General features: G+C 56.0%; 1 protein-coding gene across 3 annotated transcripts in view; it reads right to left on the bottom strand.

Moving 5' to 3' along the window:
• Positions 1 to 21,860, bottom strand: part of Fam178b (family with sequence similarity 178 member B) — an 86,113-nt gene that overhangs the window by 15,494 nt on the left and 48,759 nt on the right. For all 3 annotated transcript variants that reach the window (XM_026414086.2, XM_026414085.2, XM_077794311.1), the window contains 5 exons: positions 21,360 to 21,453; positions 20,850 to 21,026; positions 20,553 to 20,650; positions 9,188 to 9,272; positions 1,933 to 2,058 (listed from right to left, as the gene is read on the bottom strand). In XM_026414086.2, the coding sequence (XP_026269871.2) occupies positions 1,933 to 2,058; positions 9,188 to 9,272; positions 20,553 to 20,650; positions 20,850 to 21,026; positions 21,360 to 21,453 (580 nt within the window). The remainder of the gene's footprint in view (positions 1 to 1,932; positions 2,059 to 9,187; positions 9,273 to 20,552; positions 20,651 to 20,849; positions 21,027 to 21,359; positions 21,454 to 21,860) is intronic.

Genomic DNA, 21,860 nt, shown 5'->3' with positions numbered 1-21,860 from the left:
ACTTCCTGCACCACAGGTCACCTCAGGATGACCTGACTCTGGCCTCAGTTTCCCCAGTGCACTCAAGGGGCCAGAAGACAAAGACTTTGAGCTCTGGGGATAAAAGGCTGAGCCCCCACCCAGACCACCACTCCTGTAAAACAGGGCGGATGACGCCAGCGGCTCTCTTTGGCTGGTAAGTAGCCCCATCTTTGCTTTGAAGATGAAACACGCTGGGGCCTAATGAGGAGTCAGCCAGCTGGGGTGGGAGCCTGCCCAGTCATCGCCCCACCTCGCCCCTCCCAGTCAGAACAGCGCTTAGGCAGGGGACACAGCTCAGCCCACTTCACACTCTTCTTCACCTGGAGCCCCACCTGTGTCGCCCTTGCCCTCCTCTCCCTCACCCTGAGAGCCTGCAGTGGTCCTGGGTTGCATCCAGGGTCCTAAGTGCTGTAGTGACCTTGCCTGCCCCTTCTGCTGCCCCCTCTCCAGCACACTCTGCTTCTGGGCTCCTCTGCCAAGATGTGCAGCCCCTCTGAGCTTCTAGGCCAAACCAGCCATCCCCAATATGGCAGTCAACCAGGGGACGCGGGGACGCTTCTCACAAGTCCTCTACCTGTGTGGCAGCATCCCTTAACACAGAGGATGCCTCAGCCGGCTCATTCCCTCCCCCCCTCCCAAGGCTATGGGACAGCTGTGCCACCAGGCAGACTCAGAAACAAGGGGAACCAAATGGAAAGCTGGGCCTGGCAGGGCCCTGCCTCTGTGGCATGAGGTTGTGGGGCTGACCCCCAAGAGCCAGGCCAGACCAGCCTCTTCTTTTCTCTCTCATCACTCCCCCCAGCCTAGGCCTCCCAGGTCCTGGGGTCCTGCTCAGGCCACCCCAGAGACTGGTCCTGCCCCCTTTCTATAGGCCCCATAACCAGCCTCTGCAACCAGCTCCTGTGTCCTGGCAGTGCTTGGCAGAGGAGAAGGGGCATGCGGGCGGCTCACACTCTCCAGGGAGGCTGCAGTCTCGTAAACGCACTCATATTAGGCACAACGGAAAGATCACCTTGCCTGCGTGTCCTGGAAGGGGAGTGCACTGGGACTGTCTTGATGGTTCATTTGTGTTCATTAAGTAATTAATTTGTTTATCTGATTTGCAGAGCAGTGCCCAAAGGCTGGACTTGTGGATCCTCAACATCCACCTCTGAGCAGGGTTTTGGAATTACTGCCTTGCTGAATTAGAAGATCCCTATCTCCATTCATCACCCCAGTACCCAGGGACAGGGAGCTGGGCCTGCAGCGCCTCCTCAGAAGCCTACCCACCACTGTCTCTGCTCTGACATTCACCTTAGTCTCCTCGCCCCGCAACCTCCAGGCCCTGGGGTACCTTGTTGCCCTTGGCTTCCAAACCTAAAAGCCAAACTGTGGCTTTTAGGAAAGCTGGGTGATGTCTGGAAAGTTAATTGGGAAGAACTGTGGGGAGGTCAAGGACGCAGCCTCGGTAAAATCACTGAAAATGAGCAGGGAGGCTGGCCCCAGCCCTGCCCTGCAAAAAGGAAAAGGAGGATGCCCTTCCCATAACGACACCTCCTCCTCCTCCTAAGGTGCTCCCATCGCCCACCCCACCCACCCCAGCATCTCCCCATCCCCCATCCTGGTCCTCTAAAGCTAACCCAGAGCCCCAGGGCTAAGGAAGCCAGGCTACAGCGGGTGCAGCAGACACACAGCGGCCCTCTGGCCTGCAAGCCTGTGCCCACACCCTATACCTACGTGTGCCGTGTGGGCAAGGGCTCTAATTACAGGCTCTTGAGCTGAGGAGCGCCTCCCCTCAACACAGGAGGAAGCCTGCTGGTCTCTGCTCTGGCGTAGCCCAGGGCTCTAGGAGGATGGGCAGCTGTAGACCCCACAGGTGGTGCAAAGCAGACAAGACAGCCCTGGCAGAAGCAGACAGAGCAGGGTGCTCACCTTGTGGTCCAGTGCAGCACTGGCCTTTGGCTGTTGCTCCTGGCAGGGTGGCAAGGGCTCAGAGCCCAGGTATTGCCCCAGGGATGATGGCCTCATGAGGCTCAGGAGTTGACTGAGCAAGGACAGCTGGGGAAGACAAGGAGGCTGTCACATACTGAGGGTAGCAGCAGCCAAGCAACTGTGTGGGGACACACTCAGCTGGCAGCAATGGGTTAGAGGACCCGAGACCACAGATAAGCTGTGTGGCCTCTCAGACCCTGAGTGACTCTACCCCCCCCCCCCCACACACACACAAACGTGTCTTGCACAGGGCAAGCCCTTCCTTAACCAGATGAACTAGGAAGGCCCCCTGAGAAGGGCTTCACTCACTGCCCTGGAGAACCGAGAGCCGGAGCTCGGTCCTCTACCACTGGGCAGAACCCTGCCCAGCTGAGCTGCTCCTTTTGTGCCAGCCCACTAGGCAGAGAGGGTGCTGTCCCTTTCTTTTCATTGAATTTGTCACTGTGGCATTTCCCACACACATGGAGAGAACATGAGCCCTGCCTGTCCCGTCACTGTGAGTGTTGACCACCATCATCGTCATCTTCTCTACCTGGTTCATCATCTCCACCCCAGCACAGCCTCTTCCTTTTGGACACATGTTACACATGTTACACATGTTATGTACATATTTTGTGTGTGTGTGTGTGTGTGTTTGTCTTTTTTGGTGGTATTGGGGATTGAACCCAGGGGTGCTTAACCACTGAGCCACATGCTCAATTCTTTGTATTTCATTTACAGACAGGGTCTCACTAAGTTGCTGAGGCTGGCTTTGAATTTATGATCCTCCTGTGTCAGCCTCCCAAGTTGCTGGGATCACAGATGTGGGCCACCACAACTGGCCCCAGTCCTTTTTTGTGCGTGTGTGGTACTGGGGAGCATTCTACCTCTGAGCTACATTCCCAGCCCTTTTTATTTTTATTTTCAGACAGGGTCTTGCTAAGTTGTCCAGGCTGGTCTTGAACTTGTGATCTTCCTGCTTTCGCCTCTGGAGTAGCTGGGATTACAGGCATGCACCATCAAGCCCAGCTCCTCCCATTGTGTTTTTGAAGAAACTGTCCATCTCCTCTGAACAAACAGGCTCTGAACGCCTCAGGCAGAATGTGACCTGTCTAAATCCTCAGTCTGCAGCCAGCCCCTCATTGGCCACGCCCACCCCAGGGTTCAGGGCCTCAGTGGGGCCCAACAAGGCCCGTCCAGATGCCCTGGAGCTCATCTGTGGTGTGGCGGGGCAAAGGCCGGCAAGCCCAGTGCCTGGCCTCTCTGCGGTGGGTCAGGGTGCCAGGTGCAGAATCAGAGCCGTGGTGGTCTGCAGAGGCGCCTCTCCTCAGATCTAGCAGGTGCAGTGTGGCCATGGGCTAGAACTGAGCCCTGGCCCAGCTCCTTGCTTGGGCCTGGCCAGCGGGCACACCTGGCTCCCTCCTCTGACTCACTCCCTGACACCTGCTCAGCACCTGGCAGGCTGCGGTGCTGAGGGCTCACAGGAACAGCTGGGCTGGGGTCTAGGACTAGGGAGGGCCTTGGCTCCTGGAAGAGGGCCAGGGCTTCTCTGCCCTGTCTGAACCCCTTTGGAGGGGTGAGGAGGCGGCAGGAAAGAGGAGGAAGGTTCTGGTGAAGACAGGCTCCCCCGGGGCTGCACCAACACCAGAGCTGCACTGCCTGGCTCACCTGCCTACTTTGGGGACAGCTTCCAGGGAGAGCTCAGAGCTGTGCAGGCGCAGGGGGCGGGGCCCTGTGGCCCACGCTCCCAGCTCAGCCTTCTGGCTGGCTAGCCTCCCACTTGGGAGCCTGGGCGGGGCGGGGCAGGGCAAGGATACCACGGTTGCGCGATCACTGGCTCACTGCTGGGTTTTCCTTGCACTCCATAAAAACAGCTCTGGGTGCTGGCACAGCGAGCTGCCCCCTGCAGATCTGACCGCTCATTTCCTTCCGTTTCCCCTCAGGCCGCTCCAGCCAGCCTCTCCTGCTAACACACGTATCTGCAGGGTCCGAGCTGGTTGGGACCCCATGAGTCCTACTGGGGCTGGGGTGGACCAGTGCCCTCCCCACCCCCACCCACCCCCCTGCTGGGAGCCATCTCAGCAAACACTTAGCCCATTAGGGCAGACACCTGGGGCAAGAAGCAAGGGCTCACCCAAGACGGGCCTCAACTGGCCTTGTCAATTGCCTGGCAAGAGGAGGAGGACACTTATCCCAGCCAGTGGCTCTTAGCTTAAACACTGGCAGAGGACCTAGTTTGTACATGAAGGCTGCCCAAGTCTTAGGTGTCTGAAAGACCCCAGGTGGTCCCATGTGACCTGCTGCTGCTCCCAGCAGCCTGGGCCCCCTTCAGGGGCTTCTGACCAGACCCAGCACAGCTGCCCCTCCTTCCAGCCTTGGCTCCAGCCCCCTTCACAGGGAGGCCTGCCCACCTGAGCTCCCACCTGGCCTGCAGCCTCATGCTGCCCACACCTGCCTGAAGTCCCTTACCCTGTACCTCTTCTTTCCATAGCATTATCACCACTTACTAGCCCATGTAAATTAGCTGCTTATTACCCATATTATTATCTGTTCCCCTGTTCCAGAACGTCATCTCCCCATGGGTGTGTTTGGTACTGGGACTGAACCCAGGGGTGCTTAACCACTCAACAATATCCCCAGCCCCTTTTAGTTTTTATTTATTTAGAGACAGGTCTCACTGAGTTGCCTAGTACCTTGCCATTGCTGAGGCTGGCTTTGAACTTGTGATCCTCCTGCCTCAGCCTCCTGAACCGCTGGAATCACAGGCATGGGCCACCACACCTGGCCCTCGGGCAGTTTTGTTCACTACAGCAGCCCAGAGCCCAGCACTGAGTCTGGCACACAGCTTGCTTAGGAGTACTTCTTAGGGAAATGAGTGAATAGATAGAGGTCGGGACCGCAGCTAACTTTTCCCTGCGAAATGCAGACTTTTATGCCCTTGGATCTCAGCTACTAGAAGCCCATTTTCCAAACTGGAAGACATGACTTGACAAAAGAGGCTGGCTGTGTTGGGAGACGTAGCCGGGGGTAAGTAACAAACTCCTGCTTTCCTCCCAAGCCTGCTCAGCTGAGTCTGGCCTGGCTCGGTGAAAGGTGTCTCCCTCCTGCCGCCAGAGCCCTCTGGTGCCTTCCCTCCTCTCACACTCCGCAGCCTGCCCTTGGAAAGCGCACCTCGCATCTGGCAACCCACTGCCCATGCTGCCATGCCCCAGGCCACGGCCACACAGGACAACTGCGGGAATAGACCCCCTGCCCCAAACAGAGTCCAGGTCTACAGGCAGCCAGAGGAAGTTTTAAAGAGTTTACACATCACATGTTCTCTCCTCTGTTCAAAGCCCCCAGTGGCTCTCCACTGTGGCACAGAAGTCAAAACCCCCAAGGTGGATGGTCTCTGGCTGGGGGAGCCTTCGCTTACCTGACTGACCTAGCTCCTGCTGGCCCACCCTGAGCCCTCTGCTTCAGCAGCACTGGCCTCCTTGTTTTTCCTCCAACCCAAGAGGCCCTGGCGGGCTCCAGGGCCTTTGCACTTGCAGCCCTGCTGCCTAGAGTGCTCTTCCCAGAGGCCACCTGCCTCCTTCAGTCCACGTGCAAAGGTCCCTTCCCTGGTTCACCCTGAACATGAGCATGCTCCCAGCACCTCCTCTCCCTACCTCTCTGCCTTTTCCTCCCCAGTGCTCCTCACCATCTGGTACTCCCCATGACCTGCCTTCTTGGTGCCTGTGTCTGCCAGGCCCCAGACTGTGAGTGTCATAAGGGAGGGACTAAACTCTGTTCTGCTCTATCTTCCATACCCAGACCATTGCCTGGAGCACATGGGGGCATGAGGCTGAAACACTGCTATTTCTGGAACATTCCCAGTATTCAACAGAGGAACAGAGTTACTGTATAGACCCTGGGACTCTGCTGGCAAATGCAAACCTTAGGCTTGTGGCATCCCAAGCACCTACAGAAGTCCTGTCCCTAAAGGTCAGTTCCAAGCACCCATCTTGCTCCTGGGGCCTGACAGTCCAGTTTGAGGAACCAAGCGGCTTGGACACGGTGGACTCCTGCTGCCCAGTGGTGCTCTGGGAACGGCTTGGCCTACCCCTAAGCACAGGCCTCTGCTACAAGGAGCCAGAGTCTGTTCTCAACCCACAGCCCCTTCACAAACAGCAGTGCGTTCTGAGGGGCAGGGGAGACAGGCCCTTGAGTCCCCTCTGTGACCCAGGAAGAAAGCTCCAGACCAGCTGGACATCTTCAGCATGAAGTCCCAGGCACAGTCCAGGCTTCTGAGATCTGGGGCGGGGGCTGGAACTCAAACTCCAGCCCCACTGCTGCCTTCTATGACCTTCGGGAGGCTCCCTGCCGCCTTGCTCCATCTGAGAGTAACAGTCCTTGTGGTCCAGGCTGCTCCACACAGCAGGCACTGAGCACGCACTCAGCATAGATTGAGGGCTGCCACTCTGGTGGTGGCCGTTATTTGGGGTGGGGTGTGATAGCTGGTTATGGTGAAGGGGTCAGTGCCTAACCAAGTCCGTGTGCAGGAGACAGCTGGGCTGGCCTGGCCTGTGGAGAGGGCTGAGAACAGGCACCACTGGGCAGGCTGTGGAGTAGGTGTGCAAGGGCCACGTGGGGTTGATATGGGCAGTCGTGGGGACGAGGTGGCCGCGTGAAGGCATGTTTCAGGAAGATCTGACAGGCCAGACGGGAAAGTGGGGCACTTGGCAGCCCAGAGACCTGGAAGAAGGCTACGGAGTGCCAGGGCTTGCAGTGGAGAGACAGGAAGTGCATCAGGCAGGTCACAGGCAGGCCCCTGCTGGCCTTCCCTCTTCCCTGGAGCTGCCCTGGATCCCCGCTCCCTCTCCTCTGTGGTACACGCACAGACTCATCCTTCAAGACCTGGCTCAGGCACCTCCTCAGAAGCCGCCTCACTGTCCTCAGGCAGAGTTAGTCACCATAGCCGCAGCCGGCTTGCTCACCCTGTCTTCTGAGGTCGTCTGGGTGCTGTCTCCCCAGAGCCTGTTGGCACCTGGTGCCTGGGGCAGAGCCGGGGACAGGGGCTGCTCAGCGTGTGTCTACAGAGCAGAGGAGCACATGGCCCGGTACAGGCAGGTGGGCACCAGGAGAGGCCCTGGAGCTGGAAGCACAGTCAGGCTGCACCTGGGTCTGTCTCCGACAGGCCTGGAGACCTGGGCCCTTAGCAAATGCAGAGCTCTCCAGGGCCAGCTTTCTCTGGGGGAGGCAGGGCTCCAGGTTAGGTACTTATCACTTGCCTCCCTTCCCTGTAGCTCCCCTTATCTCCCCATAAATCTCTGCCCAATACAAGCTGGGTATGGTTGCACACCCTCTAATCCCAGTGGCTCAGGAGGCTGGGGCAGGAGGATTGAGTTTGAAGCCAGCCTCAGCAAGGCCCTAAGCAATTTAGTGAGACCCTGTCTCCAAATAAAGGGCTGGGGATGTGGCTAAAGCAGTAGCGCGCTCGCCTGGCATGCGTGCGTCCCGGGTTCAATCCTCAGCACCACATACAAAAAACAAAGATGTTGCGTCTGCCGAAAACTAAAAAATATTAAAAATTTCTCTCTCTATAAATAAATAAATAAATAAATAAATAAATAAATAGGGCTGGGGATGTGGCTCAGTGGTTAAGTGCCCCTGGGTTCAAAAAAAGTTAAGCTGGGTGCAGTGGCACAGGCCTGCAATCTCAACTACTTGAGAGGCTGCGGCAGGAGGATAGCTTGGACAATTTACCAAGACCCTTAGTAATTTAGCAAGATCTTGACTGAAAATAAAAAAATAGAAAGGGCTTGGAATGTAGCTCAATGGTAAAGTACTCCTGGGTTCAATTCCTACCACACACAAAGAAGAGAGTTAAAAGTGTGGTGTGGGGATGTGTGTCTGCAATCTCAGAACTCGGAAAGCTGAGGGAGGAGGGTCCCAAGTTCAAGGCCAGCCTGAGCAACTTAATGAGTCCTTGTCTCAAAATAAAATAAAAAGGGCTGGGGATGTAGCTCAGTGGTAGAGCACTTGCCTAGCATGCATGAGGCCCTGGCTCATTCCCTAGCCTGGCAAAAAAAGCAAAAAACAAACCAGAGTAAAGATGATAAAAACAAGTTGAGGTGATAAATTTTACATTATGTGTTTCACATTTCTAAAAAATGTGATACAGGGCTGGGGATGTGGCTCATGCCTGTAATCCCAGCAGCTTGGGAGGCTGAGACAGGAGGATCACAAGTTCAAAGCCAGCTTCAGCAAAATCGAGGAGCTAAGCAACTCAGTGAAACCCTGTCTCTAAAGAAAATACAAAATAGGGCTGGGGGTTTGGCTCAGTGTTCAAGTGCCCGAGTTCAATCTCTGGTACCAAAGATAAATTAAAAAAAAAAAAAATACACTCCACCCAGCTTAATCCTTGCACCCAGCATATGGTAGGCAGGCAAACAATTTTTTTTTTTCCCTAAGAGGTGACAGAATCTTGCCACGTTGCCCAGGCTGGCCTCAAACTCCTGAGCTCGGCCCGAGTAGCTGGGACTTAGGTCTGTGGGGCAGCATCCTTGCAGAGCAGGGTGAGCCCAAGGCCTTGCTCAGGCTGAGCAAGTACTCTACGCTCAGCTGCACACCCAGCCCCCAGCAATCGCTGACTGAAACAACTTGGGTAAGACATTCTAACCCAGCTCAGCTCTTAGGGCAGAGGCTGGGGCACCAGCCAGGACTCAGGAGTGGGCAGGCCTTGGGGAGGGTCGGCCACCCCAGGCCTTCCTGTCCTGGCTAGGCAGACTTGAGTTATAGCCGGGGCCTGGAATGTTCCCCCAGGTCTTTTGTGCTGAAGGCTTGGTCCCCAGTGCAGCATGTTCTGAGGCGGGGCTTTTTTGGGGGAAGTGATTAAATAATAAGGGTTCTGATCTCAACAGTGGGTTCATCCCTGGAAAGATTCGTGTCTGGTGGTATTACTGGTGGGGGTAACTGGAGGAAGTAGGTCACTGGGGATGTGCCCTGGAAAGGGGTATCTTGACCCTGGTCCCTTTCCCTTTCTCTTTGTTCTCAGCACCATGAGTTGACAGCTTTCCTCCACCTGCCCTCCCACCATGATGTTCTGTCTCACCTCAGGGCCAAAGTAATGGAACTGGCTGAACATGAACTGAACCCTCTGAAACCATGGGCCAAAATAAACGCCTCCTCCTCTAAGTTGTTCGCACAGTGCATTTTGGTCACTGCAGCGGAACGCTGACTAACACAGACTCACCTGCATCTTCTCTTGCCAGAGAGGGAGTTCCTCTTGGCCGAGCATCCTGGCGATGACCACAAGGCTGAGCTGGCTTCGAAGCTGCCTGAGAGAAGAGAATCGGAGAACCTGAGGAGGATGGCAATCTAAACGGGGGTGGCCTGGAAGTTGGGGCGCCTGTGTAAAGGGCAGGACAGCCATGGAGAGGGGACTGTTTTTCTTCTGAGTCGCTAAATTGCTGAGGCTGTCTTTGAACTTGCGATCCTCCTGCCTCAGCCTCCGGAGCTGCTGGGATGACAGGCATGCGCCATGGTGTCTGGCAAGTCTGTGGGTTTTTTTTCAGTGTCCAGGGACTCTTCCTTTGGAACCCCTGATCTGTTCTGGTTCCCACCCTGGTTCCCAGGGTGGCCTTGAGAGTGCCCCATCCCTGGAGTGTCAGCGGAGCCTGTGCTTCCCAGAGAGCAACTAAGGTGGCAAGAGGTGACCTGCAACTGCCAGTGCCATCGTGTGTCCTGGTGGACAGCCTAAATAAGCAGCCAGAGGGAGGCCAGCAGAGACAGGGGCATGAGGCAGAGCCCTGAAGGCCCAGAGCTAATGGTGCCTGGGGCCACCAGCCTTGGAGCATTTGGTCTTCGAGCCCACTGTGAGCAGAACAGTCCCTGGGCTGCAGTCAGCCACAGCAGTGAGGAGCCTTCCACCAGGACGGAGCCAACAGCGGCCCCTCCTGAGGAGTGGACACCCCATCCCCGCCCCATCAGGCCTTCACACACTGACATTTGGACCTCTGATTTCCATGGGTCCGAGCTCCAGAGAAGAAGAGTGGAGGGACGTGGAGAGCAGAGGATGGGCCAGAGTGGCGATGGGTTGAAAAGGGATGAGGTGACGCCGCAGGTCTGAGGGCCCCCAGACAGGGGTTTGGGGTGAGCCCTTCTCCCACACGAACTCCTAAGGCCATGATGCTTTGTGCCTTGTCACCAGTCCATCCTACCACGAGGCTATGACCTTCAAGGTCCCTCCATGTGTCCCTAGGGGCTGCAGCTGTTAGCTATTGAAATGGATTTTTTTGATGCTGAAGATCAAACCCAAGGCCTCATGCATGCTGGGCGACGGTCCTACCATAGTCCCCAGTTCCTGAGGAAAGCCACCACCGTCAAATGAAAGGTCTGAAAGATGAAACGTGACAGAAAAGTGCGCCAACTAGTACTGATTTCTTAGGGGACAAATACCCTCAGGTATTAGGGTCACTGTTGGAGGGACCCCACCCACCGGCGTCCTCAGCCACACTGCAGAATGACATCATGAAGAAACCAAGGACAAACGTGGGCTACAGCGAGGCTCGAGGCGTGGGAGGTACCTGGAGGCGGTGGTTCCCTAAGGAAGGACTTTGCGAGCCAGGAATAAACCTGGCCACTCTCTGACCAGCACTGAAGACTCCAGAGCGACTCCCCAGAGCCACTGCTGTCCCTGGTGGTGGGGACAGAGGCAGAATCAGTGTCCTCAAAGCTCCCTTGAGGCTGGGCAGCTTGGGACCAGTGACCCTAACGTGGGGTCTGAAAGTCAAGGGGACGGTGTTGACTTTTTAGGAAACAGTCAGGAAAGCCAGAGAGATCAACAAAGCAGAGGCTCTGGGTTAGGAGAGAGAGAACGCAGCCTGCAGTTCCGCTCCAAGGCAGGGGGCCGTGTGGAGACAGGAGGCCCTGCTGGTGGGGTGCTGGTGGGGTGCAGGCGCCACTAGGAAAGCCATCTGGAGATTCACCAGAGACACTCGCCCGCTCCCCCAGTGATCCTGCTCCTAGGTATGTAGTACCAAAACTGAGGTACTGGAGTGTTCCCAGCTGCAGAAGCACCCTGGGTAAATCTCTAGGAGTCACGGTTATGAAGGAACTGTGACGACCTCCAGCAACACGGGCCACCTTCACAGCCCAGCACCTAAGAACAGAAGTGTACCAATTGGTTCAGGTCAAGACCTAGATGGGCAGATTCCAGCAGCTGGGCAGGTTTGGGTCCTGGGCCTTTCTTGAGCAGGGTGCTGGTGTCACGCGTGTGACGTGTGAACACCCACAGTCACGACGCCTCCTGGTCTGTGCTCTGTGCTTCAATAAAACCCTGAAGTAGAAAAGACATGCACCTGGGAGGGGAGCCAGGCTCCCAGAGTCAGCAAATCAAAATACAGGCTGCCTGTGAAACCTGGACCTCAGACAAGTGAAGGGGGACAGTTTGTAGCATGCCTGTCCCCAGTGACACCTGCACTGCATCTGACAACCGTGACGACCTGACAGTGATCACTTTGGGGCCTGACCCGCCTGGGCAGAGCCGTGGTGTGCCCCAAAGAGCCCCCAGCTCCACTCCCTGCAGACCCCCCCCCCCACCCTTGGCCTCCTCCATCAGCCAGAACCTGCCTTCTAGCTGTTCCCGAGAGCCGGCAGCAGCTGGGCTGGGAGCACGGTGGGAGGTAAATGGCCCCTCCGTGCTGCTGCTGCCGCTCTGCCAGGAGTCCTGCATCTGGGCTTCATTAATCCCCAGCCCAGGCCTGAGCAGAGCTCCGTCACCCGCTACGGGCAGGGAGGGGCCTTTGGGGGGAGGCGAGCTGGCAGGCAGCACAGCAGTGCTGGGGGTGGTGCCAGAAGGGAAGAGGCGGCCGGGTGGGTCAGGCCAGGACTGCGATCCAGAAACTGCACCAAGGGGGGTGAGTGGGTGCCAAGGAGCTGCACCAGAGCGCACCAGCTGCCCCCGCCAGCACCTGCCCACCGCCTGTCCTCCTGACCACCCGCCCAGCTTCTCCACACCGTCCCACACCCTCAGTTCTCACCCAGAGCCGTGGGGAGAAGGCAGGGAGCCACTTAAGCTTACTCAGAGGAGGGAAAGAAGGGCTCACCACCAGCCCACCGGAGCAGGGGCAAGCCGAGGGCTGGCTGAGGGACCTTCCTCCCCCCAGAAACTGCCCCACCCCACCTGGCAAGGCTCCCCAGAACTCACACCAGGAGGGCAAAGGCGGCATCAGCCGCTGGCACCCTCCTAGCACTGTCTTACAAGGCAAAGAGCTCCCGCCTGCAGGCTCAGGCCAGGCCTCCACCCTCTGTCCTCAGGGCTTCCCAAAGACCAGGACACTGGACTAGAATTCAGAGGAGCCTAAGGTTCGAGGAAACTTGGAAACAGCTTTTCTAAGCTCAGAGCAGAGATGATGCAGGCACTCTGTCCAGTCTAGTGCTGTCCCTGCACTTCCCACAGGGACACTGGGCTGGGCTCCCTGCAGGAGCACGCAGGAAGGCAAAGGCATTGACCCGTGTGACACTGACTGGAATGTCAGGTAAAGAAGGATGGGTACAGCCCCTGGTGTCCCTGCCCCAAAGTCACCTCTCCCAGGGGAGCCAGGCCCTGCCAAGACTGAACTGCCCTAAGAGACCAGAGGGGTGCAGCCAAAAGCAAGGGTGCCTTTTCTATGCATCTCTAGGGCAGTTCAGGAAGCAGCAGCAGACATGCTGCCCAAGGCCTGGCCTCAGGGTGACTACTAGATTTGCATTTCTACGCTGTCCTTGCTGCTTCTCGTCCCTGGTAGACACTGCCATGCCACCATTCCTTGTCCCTCATTTGGAATCTTCTATCTTGCATGTTAGCTTGTGCTGCCCTGGCAGGAAGGACCAGGGCTCGGACACACAGGTTGGTGTCACCTTGACCTCCCCAGTGGTCTCTGCTCCCATCCGCTGCATACCTACAAGTCCAGGGCCACCACAGAGTTCAGTCACCCACTTGAGTGGGCACTGTCATAGTACAGACAGCAGGACACGAGGGATAGAGTCGGCCACCAACCCAGGCAGGGGATCGATCCATCATCTATCTATAGAACCACTCACAGGAACCCAGGGCTGTCCCAAATGCCACCTGAGCTGAGGTCACCAGACACAAGACCTGGCGATGCCTAGCTCCACAGGGAGGAGAGTTTAGGAACAGGCCCCACGAGTCTGCCTAGTGCAAGAGCACAGGAAAGTGGCTTCCTGTGCAAGGGTGCCCAGAGGGCCAAGGGGGCTTCTGGAGAGGAGGGATATTTTGTCCTGTGGCTGAGTGGCAGCACACAGGTGGCCTTTGCCAGTACACTGATTATCTACCTGTGGGAACTTTCCTTCGTGCATATTATAAGTAAACAAAGGATACCTGTGGTCAAGGGCACCCAACCCCCTCCTCGGTATTGTGGTAAAGACACAGAAACTCAGGCTCGGTCACCCCCAAGGCCCCCAGTCCTGCCTGCAGAGCTGTCCACTTCACCCTCTTTGCCGCACCCCCACCAAATGCTCGTCTCAGCAAAAGACCTCTCCCATCTGCTGAGAGCCCCGTCCATTTTTGGACTCCACGAAGAAAACTGTTCTCACGTTTTATTTACAAAGATGGTCCTTGTGGGCTTCTCCCCTGAGCTTCTGGGTTCGGAGCCCTGGGACTGCCAGGCTGGGCTTCCACATCTACAACAGCCCTTGTTGTGCTCTGAGGCCACCCCCTTCCAGGCGCAAGAGCCTGTCTTTCCCTCTTCTGGCCTTTTTCCTCTGTATCCTCCGATGGCCCTGAGGTTGGTGTCCCACTTAGCTGAGCCACTCTGCCGGAGGCCGGAGGCCGGAGGCCGGAGCTCGTTTTTCTTGGCAGCCCTTCGAGGAGAAGCAGTGGATAGCTTGAGACCGTCTTTTTTCACCCCTCTTGCTGTCCAACCCCATTCCCCAGATCCTGTTCCTAACTGTGTAGGGCTCTCCTCCTGACTCGGCCCATCATCATGGTCGGCTGGGACCTCCCCCTCGCTGTCGTTATAGTCCTGCTGTCTGTGAACCTGACCAGTGTTCCACTAATGGCCTAATCCAAGACCCTGGTTCTGTCCTGGGTCTGACCCATCAGTGAAGGTGGGCCTCAGGGTGGCCACAGGGCCTGCCCAGCAGGTGGACTGTGATAATTCACCTACTTCTACCAACTTCCAGCCCACATTTCCGATAATGTTCCCCGGGATTGGATTATAGCCTCATTAAACACCGAGGACACCCAGACACGCGCACTCCACTGTCCCTCCAGACTGTGGTTCTGGCTAACCTGCAAAAAACAAAAGAGGCTGTCTAGCAAGATTTATTCCTAGGACCCCTAGAAACCAGAGTCCTCCTCTAAGTAAGTGTACCCACAGCATCCCTGGGTTGTGAGGGACACATCAAGCATTCTGCCCCCGACTCCCAGAAGCCCTCCCGCCTGCAGAGGTCCTCTGGGGCCTGGAGGCCCCGTCTGCACATCTCCCAGCACAATGGTGGGGTGTCCTCCTACGGGGGTAGGGGGGGTGTCTGAGCCTCATTCTCCACAGCCGGAGGCCTTCAGATAGCAACTCCAAGATCTGAGTATTCAGTGCCCTTGGACCACTATTTGATTCTAGAAGAAATATCGCTCTCCTTACTAGAGCCTTGGTGAACCCTGTAATCATCCCAGAGATTTGGGAGGCTGAGACAGGACTGCAGCTTAGTGAGACCCAGTTTTGTGACTTGTTTTAGGAAGCTTCCATCTACCCTTCCGCCTGACTAGGCAGTCTGTGGAAGCTGGTTCTCTCTTGCCCTCTTTTTGAAGGCCATGGCAAAGCAGCAGGCCAACCAGCAGTCACAGATGGTGAGGGAGGCGGGTCCTGTCCCTGAAGTCCAGGAACATCAGCTTTCAGCCGGGCTTCCCCTTCCTCCTGAGGGCTCTTGCGTGCGGCTGCAGGGGTCTGCTCTGGGCATGGGAACACGCTGGAGCCGGGATGGAAGCTCGAGTGGCACTCTGCTCTTTCTCGCAGCTCCTCAGAGCCGCCCGGGGGGCCACCTTCTTGGAGCAGAGTTCCCTCCAGGAGCCTCCTCTTCCTTGGCCCCATTTCAGATGGCTGGCTCTCCTGTTTACTTTCATTTTTCACGGTTAAGTTCAACGCTTCCCTAAATCTGCATGAAGTCTTGATCAACAGGACGGGGGCTGGGGGTGTCGCACAAACACACTAATGTCAGTGGGAGTTCCTGCTTTGTGCTCAACGAATGGAGCGGACTGAGTGTGACAGCCCCTCATACAACAAGCCGCCCTTCTTCCTGGGGTCAGTCTGGGCACGGAGCCCAGTGGGGCAGCCACCAACCGGGGCAGGACAAGGAAGCCAACAAGCTCCGCCCACACTGGCCACAGGCAGAGTGGGGGCTGAGCTCCCTGGACGGCTGGCAAGACAGCCAGGCCCAGTCGGCAAGGACGAAGACGGCCAAGACACCTTGGAGAGGAAAGAATTCACAGGAAGGAGCCGCACGCGCAGGGCACAGGCACAGCAACACGGTGGCCCAGTGCGGGGCTCGTTTTCAGCATCTAGCTACTCCTTGGCACCTGCACTTGAATGCTTTATCTATTGGAAAAGAAACAACATTTCTACATAAGCCACTTCATCCAGATGAGGAACCCTCTTTTCTAGTGAAGACCGTGGCCCAGGGCATTACCCTGCTGACCTGTCTGTCTGAAGGTGAAGGTCACCCCTTCCTGCCTTCACTCCCTGGCCTTTAAGGGACCAGGAGCTACAAAGAGACCCTTCAAGACATTGGTTCTCCAGGTCACAGAGTAATGTGGCTAGAAACTCATGAATCTGGGATACGACAAAGGAAACTTTGAATATCTTGGGAAACTACAGATTATTAACACACACACACACACACACACACACACACTTGTGTCTACTTCGGGAGTGGAAGAAAAAACTCAAATTAGGTCCTTGTCTCACAATGAGGAAAAACTGACTCCACCTGGGAGTAAGATAGGAACAAACTCCTGTCAGTAGGTAACGAAAGAAAAAAATAAGACTTTTTTGTGGTCTCAGGGAGGGAAAGGCCTTCCTATTCATGGCAAGCGTTCAATTGCACAAAACGCCCAGTCACCTCTGTAATTCATTCATGCCATTTTCCTGAAAAGACAGATCTGTCCTAGAAGGTGTGCTTTAGCATGCACCAAGCCTGGGTTCAATTCCCAGCACTGAAAGAAAAGAAAAAACATTTTGAGGAAAAAAAAAAAATCCTGGTTCATTGAAAAATGCCACCAATAAACAAGAAGAGAGAATCCATTTCACTGCCATCAGCACCACCAGAACCACAGACCGTGTTCTGTGGCCACCGTGGGTGACTAACACTGAGGATGCTCAGCGTGAGGGAGAACGGGGCCACGGGCACTGGGTGGTCAACCTGGCGGGTAGTACCAGCCGGCCCAGCTCTCCCTGGAGGCCAGGCGTTAAATGTGCACAGGACAGGACTGCAGTGTCCGGTCAAGGAGGTATCTTGGGAAGATGTCTGCCCCAAACTCCTGCACAAGGACAGTCGTGGGAGAAGACAAGGGGGATCTGAGACAAGACCCGTGGTGTCTGGCTGACAAGTGAAGAGCGTTGGGCGCAGGCTGGAGGCCAGACAGAGGGTCACCCAGAAAGTAGACACACTCTGAAAGGAGGATGCGGCCATCTCGAGAGCTGCCTCTGGGGGCAGCACAAGGAGTATCCACATGTCCAGGGGAAGGGGAACAAGGAGTATCCACATGTCCAGGGGAAGGGGAACAAGGAGTATCCGCATGTCCAGGGGAAGGGGAACGCGGCCACCTTGAGCGAGACGTCTTTGGGGAGAAAAGGAGGACTGCAGATTCAAGGGCAATGTGACAACCCTCTGTCTGATCTTTGGTGCCGGGGATCGTGCTAGGCAAGTCCTCCACCCCTGAGCTATCGCCCCGCCCCGCCCTATGCAGGCCGTCTGGAGATGCCTGTGGGCTCCCAGTTCTGCCCAAGGTCCGTTTATTGCAGGCCTTGACGGGGCAGACCTGGCGGATGCGGCCCTGAGTCTACGGAAGGGGGCGAGTTCTGGCCAAGAACACCAGACAGGAGGAACAGAAACCAGGGGGTAAGGAGAAGCAGGGGGAGCCGTGCTGGGAGGGGGCTTGGAAGTTTCTCCTCAGCTAGGATGCCCTGCGAGCAGGACCAAGATCGGGAAGGAATGCCCCGAGTCCACGTTACACCCAAGAGCCCTCCCCGAGGGAGGCAGAGTGGGTCCTGAGCCCCCTTCACATAGGGACGCTGTATTCTGAAGCTCAGGTGGCATCACGCCGCCACCTCTCCTTAAAGGAGACGTGGAGAGGGGAGGTCTGGAAGGTGGGCAGGCTGATGTCAGTCTGGTGACGTCAAGACAGTTTATGGTGGTGTGATCAGTCTCCAGGTCCTGAGGCCTCATGGCCTTCATTACCTGATTGGTAGATAGGGCTGGAAAGCCCCTAAATTACAGGTTTCTTAAAATACCATATTTCTCTTTATTCACTACTTACAGGGGCATTGATCAGTAGTACACAGGTAGACTCACAGCCTTTCCAGGATTCTGGGAGTGACAGGCCTAGAAAGTAGGCACAACTTTTTTTCCCCCCTTGGTACCAGGAATTGAACCCAGGGGCACTTAATCCACTTAAGCACACACCTGTAATCTCAGCTACTCTGAAGGCAGAGGCAAGAGAATCACAAGTTTGAGGCTAGTCTCAGCCACTTAGTAAGATTGTGTCTCAAAATAAAAAGGATGGGATGTGGCTCAGTAGTAGAGCACCCCTGCATTCAATCCCTAGTACTGCAGAATTTTTTTCCCTTGTATTTCCTTCATGTCTCCTTTCTACCAACTTATTATCTCTTCTATTTTACCTTAGTTTCACATACATTGGGGAATACTATGCAGCTCTGAAAAAGAAGGGAGTTCAAAACACACACACATACACACACACACACACACACACGCATACACACACAAGAAAACCAACCATTAACAATGTGGTCCTGTCAAAGCAAATGGGAAATTGGGTGGGACCACATGGGCCTTGGAGACCAGTCTCAGGAACCTGGACTTGGTCATGCGGCCAGAGGGAGTGAGGCGAGGCAGAGAGTTGATAATCACAAGTACCAACAGGTCTCTGCAGATAGATTGTGGGAGGAGGAAGGGCCAGGAAGCCTCTGCTCCCTTCCAGATGAAGACAGGGAAGTGAAAGCAGGAAAGGGCAGGAAGGAAGTAGCTGATTTAGAGTGACCCAGACAAGGTACCAGCCATCACAGAGTCGACGTGGAGAGGCCACCATAAATAAGGACGTAGGATTTATGATTCAAAAGGCAGAAAGCACAGGATTTGGGGGTAAAGGGGGTGATGGGGGTGGGAGAACCTCTAGGACTACAGGTTCCAACCCGGGCAACAGCACAGTGAGCTGTGGGGAGGGGAGGAGGCGGGGAGGCTGGAAGCAGGCAGGTTGGTCTCAGCTCCTCAGATCAAACAGAAATCCAGGATCTGGGCTGAGCAGAGACCATGCCCACGGAGCCCCTAGAGGGCCTTGGCAGTTTTCAGAAGCCCCAGTGTTCCAAATACAGAACAAAACTCCCCTCTCAAGACTGTGGAGAGCCTCCTCTCCTTCAACCAGCTTCGGAGGAGGAGTCTGAAGTGGAGCCCAGCAGGACCCCGATGGGGGGTCTGTGAACACAGCATATGCCTGGCTGGGCCCTGAGGTACCAAGTCGAGCCCAGCAGGACCCCGATGGGGGGGTCTGTGAACACAGCATATGCCTGGCTGGGCCCTGAGGTACGAGGAGGCAGCAGACTCCAAGCCTGCTCGCAGGAGCCACCCTCGGGAGGGCTGCAGGAGAGCTGCCCGGTGGCAGGCGACCCTGGAGGTGCCTGCAGAAGGCTGGAGTGGACAGGGGCATCTCTGAGCATGAGTAGGCCTGGAGAGGCGATGGGGAGTGGTCTGGTTAGGGCAGGGCAGGACACTCCCTGTCACTGTGGCCCAAAGCAGAGAAGGAAGGTGGAGAGACAGGCCAGACAAGGCCAAGTCCAGCCAATGGGTCTTTTCCTTCTCTCTCTCTCTCTCTCTCTTTTTTGCAGTTCTGGGGACTGAACCCAGGGCCTGTCCATGTGAGGCCAGCTCTCTATCAACTAAGCCACATCCCCAGCCCCAGCTAGTGGGCCGTATCTCCTGGGCTTAGTTCCTCTGTTCACTTCGTTTATCATCTGAAAACAGTTTATAAAATAGGGTGCCAGCAGCAAGCCTGGAAGATGGGAAAAGCAAAGGCCGGAGCTGTAGCTGGCTCGGTGGCAGAGTTCCAGGGTCCCGTCCAGTACCTCCAGAGGAGGAAAAAAAGGATTTGCGAAGTACCTTTCCTCGATTCTATTAAGATAACTGATGGCCAAGATAAATGCTGAACAGAAAATAAAACAGAAAGATGAACTAAGAGTTAGGGAGGCAGCAGGATGGGGTGACCAGCTGAGGTCTGAATGAAGAGAAGGAAACTGTCACCAAAGTTTGGGGAGGAAGTGCCAGTGAAAAGAGGGCAGAAGCTAAGTATACAAGGCCGCATTGAGCTGGGTGCAGTGACACACGCCTGTGATCCCAGAGACTTGGGAGCCTGAGGCAGGAGGAGTGAGAGTTCAAAGCCAGCTGTTACTGCTGTTGACCTGACGAGTCCTTGCTTCCTTTTAGAGTGGAAAATAGAAGTTCATTAAAGGACAGCAGAAAAGACTTCTCCCAGAGGAAGAAGGGGACCCAAGAGGTGGAATCCGTGGAAGTGCGGTTGTTTCCCCTTTTTATATTTTGGGTGATGGAATGTAGGTGGGAAGGCCCGAGGGGAGGGACACAGGTGGGCCAAAGAAGTAATCTGGGCCCTTCAAGTTTGCTGTTCATTAACACTTCAGCATCTTCAAGTTTGCTGTTCATTAACACTTCTTTGGGATGGGCTGTCTTCAAATCTGTTGGGGGCTGTTTCCTGGACTTCATTAACATTTCAAGAGTTGCTCAACTTTCCGGGAATTCATTCTCATGGCCTCCATTTTAGACTTCATTCGATATTAGACCCCATTTACCTAACTGCACTGACTACCTAATTTTAAATCTGGCTCCACAGCCTCAGCAACTTAGAGAGGACCTGAGCAACTTAGCGAGATCCTGTCTAAAAAAAAAGAAAAGAAAAGAAACAGGCTAGGATGTGGCTCAGAGGTTACGCAATCCTGGGTTTGATTCAGGGTTTGGTATCAAATAAAATAAAGAAAAACATGTTAAGAAAATCAGGGGGCTGGGGTTGTGGCTCAGCGGTAGAGCGCTCACCTAGCAGTGTGAGGCCCTGGGTTTGATCCTCAGCAGCACATAAAAATAAATAAATAAAATAAAGGTATCGTGTCCAACTACAACTAAGAAATAGTTTTAAAAAGGAAAAAGGAAAAAGGCTCTTTCTTCCTTCAGGTTGTAAAGAACTCATTAGTGAGTTGCACTTTTCGTTCTCTTCCTGGGGCAGGGGCTGGGTTCAGGAATTGGACAGGAGGCTTCCTGGAGCTGCGGGAAGATGGGGTGCCCACAGGACTCCAGGAGTGAGCACTGGGGGGAGAAGCACCTACCTGCCCCGGGAGGTCACGTCCAGGAAGAACTGCACGAGAGCCAGCAGGTTGTGGTGGTGGTCGGACACCCAGCTGAGGGCACAGCACAGCGGCTGGAGCTGTGGGGACAGGGGACACCTGGTGGGCTTCTTTCCATTCTGACCTGCCACCCAGCCTGCCTGGGGACGAGGGCAAGCTGGAGGCCAGGACGTCCTCATCCAGGGTGCTCTGGGGACACATCCCCATCCAGGGTGCTCTGGGGACACCCTTGGTTCCCAGGGACACAGCCCTAGGGGTCAGAGGCAGCGCTGGGGGTACCTTCCCCGGCCATTCGCGGATGTTCTCCAGGAGCAGGAGCAGGAGCTGCTGGAGGTCGGTCTTGGGCATCAGGCGGAGCCCTACGTCCAGGCTGGCCCGACAGAGCAGCTCTATCAGGCCCAGGAGGTGTGCGTCTGTGTAGGCCCCCGGCTGGGCTAGGGCACACAGCGTCAGGAACTGGAAGGAAAGGGCCGGAGGGGCCATGTGATGTGGGAAGAAGGGCCTGTGGCGTCTGGTTCCCTGACAGATGGTCAGGTGGGACTCACGCCATGAGCCCCTCTGGCCGTGCTGAGAGAGCGGGAGAGAATGAGCATGAGGCCTGGATGAGGTCGGGGGCCCTGGGGCAGCGCAGGCCCAGGGAGGGCAGTCTCCGCACGGTGCCAGCAGCTGCAGGGCACCCCGCCGCAGTGCTGAGCCAGCACACGAGGTGCAAGGACGCTCCAGAGCCAGACTGCTGAGTAGGTCTCAGGGTGCCTGAGCTCGGGCCAGGCAGGGTGAAGCCTGACTCACCTTGTAGATGTAGCTCAGGCTCAGGTCCAAGGCCACCTCCTGGGGAGGGTCCTGCTGCTCCAGCCAGCTCAGGCTGGCCTCGCTTTCCAGTAGTCTAAGGTAGAACAAAAGGACAACAACGTAGGTGACAAGGTGTGAGAGGATAGAGGGCAGAGGGGGAGTGAAGGTAGAAGACCAGGGAACGCAGAGGACCCCGTGTCCAAGGCCACCACCCCTTGGAATTGGCTATCCAGAGGTGGTAAGCATTTGGCCTCTCAGGAGCCAGCAAGGTCTGCCTGCCTTCAAGATGGTGGGCGGGGCTGCAGCCATCTTGGGCGTGACTGTGCTGGGACAGTGGCCTCCAAGCCGCTCACCTGGTCATCTAATGGCAGGATCTAGCTCCTGGCTACACAGGTTCCTCAACATGAGAGCTGGCGCCCCCAAAGCCAGTGGTATGTGCAGGTGCGCGCGTGCGCACACACACACACACACACACACACACACATGAGAGAGAGAGAGAGA

Source organism: Urocitellus parryii (genome assembly GCF_045843805.1).
Source record: "Urocitellus parryii isolate mUroPar1 chromosome 12 unlocalized genomic scaffold, mUroPar1.hap1 SUPER_12_unloc_3, whole genome shotgun sequence".
In the NCBI taxonomy this organism is placed as follows: Eukaryota; Metazoa; Chordata; class Mammalia; order Rodentia; family Sciuridae; genus Urocitellus; species Urocitellus parryii.
Note: the sequence above shows the minus strand (reverse complement) of the source record. Positions and strands in the feature narration are given on the sequence as shown.